At 45.7% G+C, this 13,754-nt stretch overlaps 1 protein-coding gene across 1 annotated transcript in view; it reads left to right on the top strand.

Moving 5' to 3' along the window:
• DMBX1 (diencephalon/mesencephalon homeobox 1) overlaps window positions 1–13,431 on the top strand; it is a 33,647-nt gene extending 20,216 nt beyond the window's left edge. Inside the window, exons 2-5 of the mRNA XM_006258532.2 lie at window positions 819–982; window positions 6,478–6,673; window positions 9,399–9,753; window positions 11,812–13,431. Coding sequence (XP_006258594.1) covers window positions 831–982; window positions 6,478–6,673; window positions 9,399–9,753; window positions 11,812–12,212 — 1,104 coding nt within the window. The 5' untranslated portion in view covers window positions 819–830 and the 3' untranslated portion in view covers window positions 12,213–13,431. The remainder of the gene's footprint in view (window positions 1–818; window positions 983–6,477; window positions 6,674–9,398; window positions 9,754–11,811) is intronic.
• Window positions 13,432–13,754: the final 323 nt, after the last annotated feature.

The raw sequence follows: 13,754 nt of genomic DNA, 5'->3' as shown, positions 1-13,754 counted from the left end.
GTTAAGAAGGCGGCATATCAGATTTCTGTGGAGAGATGAGTCCAGGGCACTGCAAAGGCCCTTCTCTCGATGAAGACAACCGGGTGGAGGCAACGTATATGGGCTTTGTGAGATGGGAAGGAAGGTCTTTCCCATTCCTAGGGCCAAGAGTCAAAGACACTTGATGCAGCCATAAGGGAATTTTCCATAGACGTTCCCATAGCATACCGTGCCTCCGCTAGCTCACAATGGACAAAGCCCTGTTACTGATGTCAGTGGTTGCTTTCATATCATGTGCACCCTCCTCCTTGTTGAGATGCTATCCTGGATAGCGGAAAGTCTTCTACATGCAAAAATGAAATCCTTTTAGGATGTGGATGGTTCCCCACCTCCCTCTATGATTAATGGCAGTTAATTTCCCATCACCGTTTCTTTGCAAAATTAGGATTTGGGGTCATATGTTCCTGTCGGATCCATGCAAGTCTTGCTGCTGCTAGCAGACTAGTGAATGTGCCTCTTCAGTGCACAGAATTGGCTCTAGTTGTGTGGTTAAGTATTTGTAAGGCAGCCAGCAAATAATTTGAGCAACTTTATCTTGCCTCTTGTTCTTATGATAGTTTCTCCACCCTGACTTCACAGGCAGTACATCCGTCTCGATGTAATGCCTTCTGCCGGAGGTCCTCTATGAACACAGATGCAGGGCAATGTCCCAGCACCCACCTGAGATGGGTAACATTAATGCCGTGGCATGAATGCAATGCTCCCCAGCTCTCATCCGTCGGCAGGTGGTTGGGATGAATGCATTTCTAACTGGGCCTTTTCTGCTTGGGGCTTTCCAGGTTGATGTCGCCATGCAGCACTATGGAGTGAATGGGTACTCTCTTCACGCCATGAATTCTCTGAGTGCCATGTACAACCTCCACCAGCAGGCAGCACAGCAAGCCCAGCATGCCCCCGACTACAGACCCTCGGTGCACGCCCTCACCTTGGCAGAGAGACTGGCTGGTAAGAACAACTTATGGATTTTGCCTTTAACACTGGGAATGGCATGTGCTCACGCCGAGTCGCGCTCTTCGCCCGTGCAGAATCTCAGACCCGTCTGAACAGGGCAGAGCAGCTGCCCCATGTCTACAGGAGAACCCCATCTGAATCAGAGATCTGGGGGTAGGTAACCCCATCTGAACCAGAGAGATCTGGGGGTAACCCCATCTGAATCAGAGATCTGGGGGTAGGACCTTCTCTCCTGGGCAAAGAGCTACTATATCCCTCTGCAGACCCACTGAAACCCCAAGGGCAAAATAATTCACCCCAGTGCAAACACAAGGCACAACTCCTACTTAAGTTCATAAAACAGGACTGAAGTGGGTCTTGAGCCATCAATCCAACTTCTTCTCCTACTACCCACCAGGTACTTTATCCATTCAGGGGTTAGACAGGTGTGTGGTCAAGCTCTTCCCATCGGGTTTTCTGCTGTGACCTTTAAAAAGCACTGTGTTGTTCTGGTTAAAAGTCTGCCTTTTTTTCCATCAACAGAAGCATAAAATATTTCTAAAAATATTTATGAAATACCCAATTTATAAGCAGTCAACCCAACCTTCAGGACCCTGGCAGTCTTGAGTGCTGTACTGGCAGCATTTTTGTGTGTGCAATAAAAATACCAACGGCTTTGCAGTTTTTAATATTTTTAGTGCATTTAACTCTCCTCTCCTGTTTTCTTCTAATTCTCCCATGGGATTTTTTGTAAAAGTAAGAGTACTTCAAGGTCTTTATCTGTTGTTACTGACTTATATTCAGGGGAAAAGCTGAGTTTTTCCCCCTAAAATTGAATCTGAAAATGCGGCGTCGGATTTCTGTGCAATGTTGACTGATAATCAGAACGACAAAGCAGCAGCTCTCCTGTCATTCGTGCAGGGCTCTTGTCCTAGCTGGAGAGTCTCCTGTTCTCAGTAATGCAGATTTATTCATGATGCCTCTTCTAAACATCTCCCATTTCTTGTCCCATCAAATGCGTCATCTCCCCAAAACACTCTGCTTCCCTGGGAACTTATATTGACCACAGCTCAGCTGATCCCTCCTGAACATCCGGTACCAGACTTGCTCTCTTGGGCTTGAGGGTAGGAGGCCACGTTTTCATGGCTTTGTAAATCACTTTGTTCATTTAAAATACTGCAGAAAGACATAATTATGACAGCTGAGGAGCAGCAATGTTAGGCAGCCACTGATTAATCTGGCAAGGTGATGCCCAGAGGCATAATCTGACTTCAGCAGGCATGGCAGAGACCCCATTACTTCTTGGGAGCAGAAATATTTTGTACAGCTCCGAGCACAATGAAGGCCCTGACTTGCTTGAGGTCAGTGGGTCTAAACCTTTTTGGACTTGAGGCACCTCTAGTTAGACTCAAGTCCTGCCTTGGAAAATGCCAGCTTTTAGTTTTCACTCTGTTTTTGATTATGGAAAAATAATAGAGCAATGTTTCTGTTGCAGAGAGCTCAGAAAGACCACAGCTGGGCACACTGGTTTTGACACTCTGGATTCCTATTTGAAATCTCTGGGTTTTATCTTGCAAATCATGTGCGCGCACCTATCCATGCCGCGACACCCCTGAAAGGGTCTCAAGGCACCCCAGGGTGCGACAGTATCCCGGTTGAGAATCACTGCACTAGAAGCTCCTGTGATGTTAACGGCTAACAGCAATAGCACTGGCGTGATGCAGCTGTAGGGAAGGGGATGAGGTCAGGGGCCTGGGCGGCAAGATATCCCGCTGGAGGGCATGAAATGGTGTCGAGAAGAAAAGGAGGAGTCAAAGTAAGCAGCGATAAGCAACATCCAGGGGACGCATTAAACCGAGGCTGGATGAACAGCAAGAGCTTCATAGAAGCACCCAAATACATTGGACAGGCTGAGAGACGGGATGTTTTGGACAGTTTGAGGGAACTGGGCTGATTTAGTCTGCAGAAGAGAAGACTGAGGGATTGAATAGCAGCCTTCACCTCCCTGCAAAGAGGATGGGGCTGGGCTGTTCTCAGTGGGGGCAGATGACAGGACAAGGAGCAATGGGCTCAAGCTGCAGCAAGGGACGTTGAAGTTGGGCATTAGAAAAAACTTTCTCACGAAGAGTGCGGTGAAGCGCTGGAGCAGGGTACCGAGGGAGGTGTTGCAGTCTCCATCCTTGGAGGTTTGAAGACCCAGGTAGACAAAGCCTTGGCTGGGATGATGTAGTTGGGGCTGGTCCTGCTTGGAGCAGGGGGGTGGACTAGATGTGACCTCCCAAGTACCCTTCACACCCTCATTGTCTATGATTCAATGATTCTCTGGTGCTCAAGAGGGTCTCATTGGAACTGGCCTCTTACAAAGACATGGACACCATCAAGGAATGGGGGTCAGGAGGTCCAGCTCAGGATACTTTCCCTCCTCTGTGCCTCTACATGCATTTAGCAAATACAGCTGTTGGAAACAGGCACTGTCACTTGTGTCAACCCTTGCACGCCAGGAGAATTTTTCACCATTGGCTGCTACTGCTGTATACAAATGAATCCGGGTTTCTCGGGAAGCTTCCCAAGAAAGCAGCAGTTTCCACATGCTATAAGGCAGTGACTCTCGAGCGGGGTGCCACGAGATCCTTTTAAGGGCGCCACTCCATATCGGCACTGTTGAGTGTGCAAACACGTGCACCTGATTCACAAGATAAACCCAGAGGTTCAAATGGGAATCCACGGTATCACAAATATACCGCCCTGCTGTGATCTTTCCGGCTTCTTGGCAACAGAAGAATTGCTCTGATGTTTTGTGGTAAAAAAAAATGAGTGAAAACTAAGAGCTGGTGTTTTCAAAGGAGGCCTTGAGTCTAACGATGGGGGGAGGCTACACTCACGGCTATGGGATATACATGGCTTTATATTTTTAGCCCTAGCCATAAGCAAACAGGGAAATGCAAAAAGAGTTGAAAACAGGAAACCAAAAATGCCATTGGCATATTCTGAGCGGCCAAGGTTCAGTTCATTTCTTGGCATCTCACCCCTGCATAACTTCAGCTAATTCATCGAACAGGCCTCTCATGAGCCAAACATGCCTTCCACCATCCTGGCCGAGAGGAATCGGCATACCTGCAACTTGCTCTGAAAGCGAGCCGGCTTTTACGCGGTTACTTGGTTCACATTTTGTTACCTCTGAATATCTTTCAGTGCAGAGCCATAGATCACATCTGCCTCCCAGGGACAGTTGGAATAAACCGGTGCAAACGCAAAACGACCTTAAGTCAGAAAACAGAGGTTGCAGATTGTAACGGCAAAGCCTCACCTGCAATTTATATTCTCCTCCTTGCGCTGAGCCTGGAAACATAGTTAAAGCATTAAAATAATGGCAGCCCAGATCCTTGTTAACAGCCTGTTCCTCTGGGGAGCTGGCGGGTTTAACTATAAAATGTGCGAAAGGCTCCTGCCTGCAGATAAGATGTTAAATCAAGGTCTTTTCTCCCTCTTTCTGGAGCTACAGCGATACGCCATGGGACTTTGAAAACCACTTAGGGATACACCTTGTTTCTTGCCCATAGACTTTACTTTTCTTCAAGCAGTGTCGAGAGCTGTTTCTGAATGCATGAAGGAGGCTGCCTTTGCCCTACACAAAGTGCCTGCATTACGAATATCTAATTGCTCAAAGCACTTTGATTCCTTGAATACAAAAGTCCCTTATGCAGAACCAAACTGTTTTGTATTCCACTGACGACCTTTAGCCTGCGCAAACCTTTCCCCGATCGCTGAAACCGCGGCGCTCCGGCGACAGTCTGGAAAGGCACCGAAAAATCGGACCTCGGCTCAAACAGCTGGAAGTTTGGGACAGGAATATTCAAAAGGCACGGGGCTGATTTGCTACGCTTGTTAGCAAAGATATTTGGATCCAAAGCTGCGTGGTTCTCCAACTGGCGTGACAGCAGTGAGGGTTCACGGGACTTGGGACAAAAGCTCCGATAAAGAGCAACTATTGCAAAGAACAACCTTAATCTGCCTGTGCAAAATCGGAAGCTGCAGCGTTTCTCCCTAGTAGGGTTATTTCCCTTGGTGTGACTGTCTCTGCTCCTATTTGAAATCAGGTTCCAAATTACATTTAAAAAAGTCTAAGGGAGACTAGTGAAGTCAGAATATTTTTATTCGATCTGATTTCCTATTGATTTCCACTTGTTATTCACATTTCTCTTAGTGAATGTGTCTGCTGCAGCTTTCTCCCTGCTATGCATGAGAGCAGAGAGCTTGGGTTCATAATATTTCAAGGTTTAAAATATGAAGAATAATCTGTTTTCACTGATTTCACCCCTCCCCATGACATCATGAAAATACAGTAATAGTTAAACCCTTTTATATTGTATTGGGACTGTACACTATTGGACTTCAACCCAAAGTTGTTGTTCTTTTTCACATCTCCAAGAGCCAAAGGCGCAATTTGTATTCCTAGAGACCTTGAATTAGCTCATCTACCCGGAAGGATAGGCTAGTGCTGGAGCATATAGCATGAGACTTGCGTTCGGGTGATTTGGATACTATTCCTAATTGGGTCATTTACTGAGATTCAAGGAAGAATTTAACCATCTGCTTTGAAATGAGTGGGGCTCAAGCACACATGTTACATGCTCTGATTTGGAGACTTGAATTGTGTAATAAGCCACATACGAGAGGCCAAACAAGAGGGAAAATGGCCCAATGTCTTGGCAGCCGCACACTTTAGCAGAGAAGCTAAAAAACAAAGACCATAGGCAGCTATGTTTGAGTTCTTGCCCTCTTCCCACTAATCACCAGGGATCCTCATTTTTCTCTGATTTAAAAAAAATCCCGAATTTTCAGTTAAAAAAAAGGAATCCCAAATCCACATTTTTCCATGATTTAAATGAAACACCACTAATTATATATATATATATATCTATTCCTTGATATAGATATATGTAAAATATAATATGAAACATGTAATAATATGTAATAATATATGTAACATGTAATATGTAACATCTATATATAGATATATATCTATATCTATATAGCTATATAAATATATAGATATTGGTATGTATGTGTGTGTGTGTGTGTATATATGTGTGTGTGTGTGTGTATATATATTTATGTGTGTGTATATATATATGTGTGTGTGTGTGTATGTGTGTGTGTGTATAAAGTGATGTTTCATTTTGATCATGGAAAAATGTAGATTTGGGGTTACTTTTTTAACTGAAAATTGAGGATTTTTTAGAATCAGAGGATCCCTGCTAATTACCCTCGTGCTGGCTTCTCTGCCTGAAGTCAACATACATGTTGCCACTGACTTCAACAAGCACAAGACTGGCCCTATCATGAGTTTCCCAGCCCCTATGCTTCCACACTCACTTCCCTGGGTTTTTTTCTTTTTCTTCCTTTTTCTTTTTTTTTCTGGGTCCTGATGCCAAAAAAAGTATTTCACGTGTGGGCCTCAACACGCAAATTCCAATAATTAAATTGGCCACTTTTCTTGTCTTCCAACGGCTGTACATTTCAAGACATCATTTTGGAGGCCCGCTATGGATCCCAGCATCGTAAACAGAGAAGAAGCCGCACCGCCTTCACTGCCCAGCAGCTGGAAGCCCTAGAGAAAACTTTCCAGAAGACTCACTATCCAGATGTGGTGATGCGGGAGCGACTGGCCATGTGCACTAACCTCCCAGAAGCCAGAGTTCAGGTGCCAAACTTCTGCCTTGTTTGTATTAATGGTAATTTTTTAAAGAGGGATGCAGAGAGATGGCTTGGCTTGGTCTATAACTTCTTCAAGATTCCTCTAATGTGACCAGAGGGGTGGGGAAATGAGGGTAGGAATGCACTGTATGGGCTAACTTAATCAGAGATTCATAAGCTTTCATGATTAAGGAAGCATCTTTTGCAGCAAAAGCTGGCAGTGAAGATGTCAACGTCCACAAAAATCTCCTTATTTATTTTCTTCCAAGAGCATTTCTGTGGCATTGTCAGAGGAACAGGAATCCAAGCCATTCCAGCTGTTCCCTTCCAATAATATCAGTGGTTATTTCAAACCACATATTCAATCTTCCTCTGGGAAAATACACAGCGTGATGTACTGTGTCTCCAATGGTGGCATTGGTTTTCTCATAAAATGACTCTGAGCAGGTGAACTTCAGTTGTATCAAACGGAGTATGTTGTTGGGAGAACAATCATAACCATATTGTACCTTTTGGGGGCAATTCATTCCAAATTTTGGGTTGAATGGGGCAGGGTGTTGAAAAACATCTTGGCCCCTAGCAAGCCGATACTTTGAACAAAGGATACGTTGCTATTGGAGACTTCCCTATAGCATTACAGTAAAAATTTCTAAATTTGGTTCAGTTCCCACCAGTGATAATTTCTTTGATACCATAGTACCCAAATCCAAAGCTCCCCTAAAAATATACAGCTTTATACATACATTTTTCTTTGAACCATCCAGTCACCAGCTAGCACATATATAGACACAGCTCTGTATTAGCTAGCTATAGCTAGTTATTTTTAACATTTTCATCTATTCTCTATGTTTCTGGACTATCTTGACAAATTCAGAGTCACTCCAGAGGCTACCTTGATGGGAGGAGGTATGGAGGGTATATCCAGTGGTTCTCATCCCATGGCCATCTGGCTGCCAGTAGCCCAATCACCACACTGTTGCGGCCCATGTGACATCCTGTTAAAACATTTTTTTAATGGATACACAGGAAATAAGTTATATGGGTGCAGCCCACATAACACATTAAGAGTTGCAAGCGTGGCTCGGCCCACCATGGCAAATAGGTTGAGAACCATGGATATATAAATCAGTCTTAACCACGTCACATTTTGACACCTCCCAGTTCTTCAAAGATATTCAGTACACGCTTACTGTATCCTGAGGCTGCCTGACCATCCTAAGACAGCCAACACCTGACCTGGTGTTTTATAATGAAATGCCCTCTGATAAGACACCATCTCACTGTACCATGTTACAGCATTGGCCCCACGGGCAACTGGTGCCACCTTAGTCGGGGGGGGGGCATGTGCCCCCCCCCCCCCCCCACGTCTAGTCAGCAATCAGGAAGGGAGGTCCCCCCGCAGCCAATCGTACTGACTGGCGCTCCCGCCTGTCCCCCCCAATCCCCACCCATTGCCTAAATGGGGAGCATGGCCTGACAAGAGGTGCACCAGCACTCTCAGGGGGTGCACATACACCCCCACGCACCCCCTATGCATTGCCACTGATTGGCCCACACAAGACTTAGCTTATCACGGCCTGCACCTCACAGGAACTGCAAGAGGTGCAAAGTACTTGAGACCTGGTTTCGTCTGCCACAAGATCCTCCCATTATCACAACCCAGAGGTGCCATCAAAACAGGTGGGGTGAGGGGAATCTCATGCACCAATCTGGGATGTGAACAATGACAACCAATTAAAATGCAAAGTGCATTGGTCTTGTACTATAGTAGGAACTTAGAACCCTGGGCCTTGATTATGGACTTACTTAGTGTTAGGCGCTGTCTACTGCCACACACATACAGACCCAGACACAGGCATGGGCAAACTGGGTGGCCACCCAGGGCCCGGTGAGAAAGGACGCTAGAAAATGAAAAAAAAAAATTACAATTGCAAAAAAAGTTTTAATATTGCTTATGGATAAGACTGGCAACATTATCAATTGAGAACAAACTATTTAAAGACATTGATACCATAGACGTGATAAAGGCTTTTGCAACAAAAAAATGATTATCTCTGGTGAAGGGGGACCCGATACTAAAAGTTCACCCGGGGTTGTCAGGAGTCTAGGTACATCACCGCACACACACATGCTAGCTTAGCCTTGAACAGCCTAGGATCTGGGGCATCATAGTAGACACTGGAAACTGGATTGGGACTTGAGAGACCTGGTTTCTTTTCTTGGCTCTGCTCCCAACATGGTGGGTGACCACAGTCCAGTCACTTAACCTCTTTGCACATCATATTCCCCTTCTTTAAAAATGGGAATAATAAGGGTGATCTCTTTTGTCATACGTGAAGAGGTATCTGTCCTTTACGAGACTTTGTCCCTATGTAGTTTAGGTACAAATGAATGATATAGACTGTTTTGGGGTGACTAGTACAACAACAGCCCTTTGGCCAATCTGATGCCTGAGATCTATAGCTGTCAGACATCGGGGTTTAATACAGGTGCCTGTAAACACTTAAAATTAAAAGGCATCCTTCAGGAAGCAGAAACACGGCTGGGGTTTTTAGAAGTGTCTGAGGGGATGAGGTGCCCAATCTCTACTAGAATGCAGTGGGATTTGGGTCCAGAGGGTTTCAAGTGTCTCATTCCCTTGGGTTTCCTTACAACTCCCAGCCTAAGTGACTGTTGATTTGGCCTTGACTGAATTTCTCACCTGACCCCCTGGTTTTATTTGTGGGTCACAGGTTTGGTTTAAGAACAGAAGAGCCAAATTCCGGAAGAAGCAGCGCAGCCTGCAGAAGGAGCAGCTGCAGAAGCAGAAAGACTCTGAAGGGAGCCACAGCGAGGGGAAGATGGAAGCCCCCGTGCTGGAAACGCAGACCCCCACCCCGGATGCGGAGAAAGCCCAGAGCCTGCCGAGCGAGGTAAGCACGGAGCTCAACCTGACACTGTCGGAGCAGTCTGCCAGCGAGTCAGCCACTGAGGACCAGACAGACCGCGAGGAGGAGTTTAAGAGCCCCCTGGAAGAGGCCAAAGCAGACAAGAGCCCTAGCGTGGACAGCAAGGCATTGAACTGCAAGCGTGCAAGTCCTAAAGCAGGTGAGGGGCAGCGGCACCACATGGTCTCGGGTAAGGAGGTTGGGAGTCAGGTATTCGCCATCCCAGGCATACCAATTAAGGCTGATTAGCTATTGGGAATGACCGATACATTCTCCATCATGGTTTCCCAGCTCTCATGTGGGTGGGGGTGGGGAGCGGGGGCAGTCTGGTTCAAGTCATGAGCAGGGATCCTGGTTTTCTCTGATTAAAAAAAAATCCCCAATTTTTGATTAAAAAAAGTAATCCTAAATCCACATTTCCCCATGGTTAAAATGAAACATCACTAGATAGATAGATAGATAGATAGATAGATAGATAGATAGATAGATAGATAGATAGATAGATAGATAGATAGAGAAGGCCCTGAATGCTACTATAACATGAGGTCTCACTACAGGAAATGCTTGGCACTGTTTTTGATCCAGGATATATGTCAGTAGGGGAAAATCAGGGTCATTGGAAACACTTGCACAGGCTCATGAAAGAACAATTTTAGGTCCCACCTTTTCCCTCCTTGAGACTCCCTAATCACTTAAATGGGGCATATATTGGTTGTACAGTTGTAGAGCCATAGGTTTGGAAGGGGCCTGGAGGTTCTTCTAAGTCCAACCCTGGTGCAGATGGCAGGAACTGCCATTTCTAACAGTCCCAGAGCATGTGGCATTTATTAGACATCCCAATGAGCAAGCAGGGCAAATGTGGCAGCTATATCTATGGCCAACATCTTGTAGTGAAAGGCCTACAATCATACCTGGGTGCTGCATTTTAGACACTTCTCTCTAGAATCTCTGGCCTGCCTAGTTGGTCTTGTACCCAGACAAGTCCTCTTCACAGGAGGGTTTTTCTTAGAAAGGACTGAGCAGAAGATCCCAAATCAGCTCTATTTAGCACTGCGTTCACACAAATAGTTCATGGACAGGCACCAGCATCTCCTCTCTTACTGGATTGCCTAACACACTTGCAAAACAGGCTCAGCTGAACATTACATACTTCTGTACATAATAATGCCCATTGCATTGTTCTTGCCATCGTTCTGGGAACATCCAACACTACAGAAAAGCAGGCATGTTCTCAAATGTCATTTTAACCTGAATGAACAAGACAGTGCCCCTGGGGCTGTCATTCATGGTAGCAGCTAATATCAAAACCCATAAGAGAATCAGGGCTGTGCCCTGAACTCCTCATCAGAATTAAAACCAAGCTCTATCTCCTCAGTGGGTGGGTCTACATGTTCAATTAATGTGCTTTAGGTAAAGCGCATTAAATCTAGTACCTTTTAAATCTAGTACCTCCATTGTGAAGTACTAGAAAAATGCACATTAGCCTATACTAATGCTAAAGAGCATGTTTTTTGGGTGACACTTTAATGCACATTAAAATAAGCTAATGCGCATTCAAGTGCACATATAGATGCACCCAGTGATACCATATTTCCTTGCATACTACCGCTTCTCTTCCCATTGGCAGTGTGAAGAGAGGGGCAGAGTGCCATGCCTTCAGCATGGCAGCTACATATTTAACCCTTTCACAGCTGCTGCCAATTCAGCAGTGGCTGGGATGGGGTTAAAGCTTGAGCCACTGGCATTCGTGAGGACAAAGTAATATGATGCTGAAGAGCAGACTCTGCCCCTGCTTTGCACAACAAGACACGTGTCTTTTGGAGGCACATGATATGCGAGATAACATGGTATATTAAAACCCAGGTTTGCCAATACCCTTTTTGGCAATGTAGACATCACAAAGGCATCAGCATCCCTGGACCAAAGGAGTCAGGACTCGCGGTAGAGGTGATATCTTTTATTAAACCAATTAGATATTTGTAAAAAGAGTTCTTTAAATAACTGAAATTCTTTAAGGAATTTTTTTGCAAAAGTCTAGTTGGTCTAATGAAAGATATCACCTCTACCACGAGTCCTGACTCCTTTTGCCTCTAGACCAATATGACTACAACTGGGATACCTGATCCCTGGGCCAAAGGCTTTTGCGTCTGTGCCACCCCCCAGTGCTGGTTAGAGGCACTGTTTTACCAAGGAATGACCGCCCCCCTTTCTCTCGCAGACTCTCCCATCAGTGCCACGGTGACCCCCTCCTCCAGTAGCGGCATGGCGCAGACTCACTCGTACTCCTCCTCGCCCCTGAGTCTCTTCCGCCTGCAGGAGCAGTTCCGTCAGCACATGGCAGCCACCAACAACTTGGTCCATTACTCCTCCTTCGAGATGGGCACCCCGTCGGCCATGCCCTACCTGGGCATGAACGTCAACATGGCGCCTCTCAGCTCCCTGCATTGTCAGTCCTACTACCAGTCGCTCTCCCACGCCCAGCAGGTCTGGTCTTCGCCCATCCTGCAGGCTTCCAGCTCTCTCCCCAGCCTGAACAGTAAAACGACAAGTATCGAGAATCTACGGCTCAGAGCCAAGCAACATGCTGCCTCCCTGGGACTCGACACCTTACCAAACTGACCCCGAACGGGGTGGGGGGGTGCACCGTCAGCCCCCAGAAACAGGCACCGTGCCCCGTTAGTACTGAATGTGTTGCTCTCCTCACAAAACACGCAGCTTCCCATCTCCGTCTGGATCCAGGTGCTCTCGTGCCGGGGCGGCAGGGGGGCGCGCGGGGGAGGGATTTTAGATGAGTTTCTTTGGTAGCACCGCTATGGCATCGGGCATTGCTACTCCTGGCTTTCACTCACGATTTACTAAGGGAGGGAAAGAGGGCAGGCGTCCTGAGGGAAAGATAACGCTGTCCTCAGGACACTAAGGAGGTATCACGCCCAGAAAGGTCCTTCTTTTTCTTGATACTGTGATCACGTGCTGACTGTGATATATATATATATTTTTTTTTTTTTTTTGCTTTGGTTTGAGTCGTTCTTTGGGAAAAGCTAGCCCTGCTTCAGACTGTATATAGTTTATAATGTTGGGGGGGGGTTGGAAAAAACGTCCTTCACTTGTGTGTTACTGTCAGTGTTGCAGAATTGTGAAGTCCTTTGTTTTTACCCCCTTTTCTTTCAGATTTCTAGTTGTGAGTAGCTAGAATTGAAATCACAATCCAAAAAGTGGGGGGGGAAACCCCCTAAGCTCTGAGCTGGCTGCTCCTATTGGGTCAAACTTCTACGTGATGCTAGCACAAAAAAAGAGGAAAGATTTTGAACTCCTCAACTTGTCTTTTCCAGTTCTCTGCTAAAAAAAATAAAGGCCAGGAAATGATGTAAAGACCCATTTCCTGTTCAAGCACTTCCTGTGGGGTAGGAACTACTTTTTTTTTGGTTTGTTATTTTTAAAGCACTTCTTCAAAGACAGAGGGCAAGGGCTCTACCACAAATACCCTTGGCTCTAGATTGAGCATATGTGGGAGGAGAGCTTTTGCCAGATTTGCAAGACTATTCTTCATTTTTTCAATCCGGATCGTTGCATCTTTGTTCTTGGCTGCTGTGTAAACTCTGCTCTTTATAAACGGCGTTGTTTTGAAAGCGTTTGGCTCCAACTTAGACAACAGAGAACAATAAAAAGTCCATATGAGCTCCTGCTGAGTTCATACACCATTTGCATTCTTGGGGGCTTTGACCAAGCAGTGATTAAATCAAGCTGTGCTTAGGAAAATTGTCTCTGTGCCAAATGTTACCCTCAGATGCAAGTGCTGGGGGCTTCTCACTGATCTCTAAAACTGGTTAGCCTAGAGACCAAATGCAATCAATGCAGCTATGCTGGCAAAGGCCTGAATCAAAGGCCCGGTCCACATACTCCTGAGAAAGCCCGAGCCCACGTTTATTGGCAAATAGTATATTCACCAAAGAAATGCAATGGGGGATCACCACAACTATTTGCAAATGTGGATTGGACTTTGCAAATCACTTCAGCCTCAAAACATGCTTGGAAGAGTCAAAACATGTCATTCCAATATTTTCCAAACAAAACATTTTGTGGTTTTCTTTTCTCGCCCCCCAGATGTTTTCATTTCCAAAAGAACTTTTTTTTTTATAAAGGGTTAAATAGTCCAGAAACAAC

This window comes from Alligator mississippiensis, chromosome 5 (assembly GCF_030867095.1).
Source record: "Alligator mississippiensis isolate rAllMis1 chromosome 5, rAllMis1, whole genome shotgun sequence".
Lineage (NCBI taxonomy): Eukaryota > Metazoa > Chordata > Crocodylia > Alligatoridae > Alligator > Alligator mississippiensis.
Note: the sequence above shows the minus strand (reverse complement) of the source record. Positions and strands in the feature narration are given on the sequence as shown.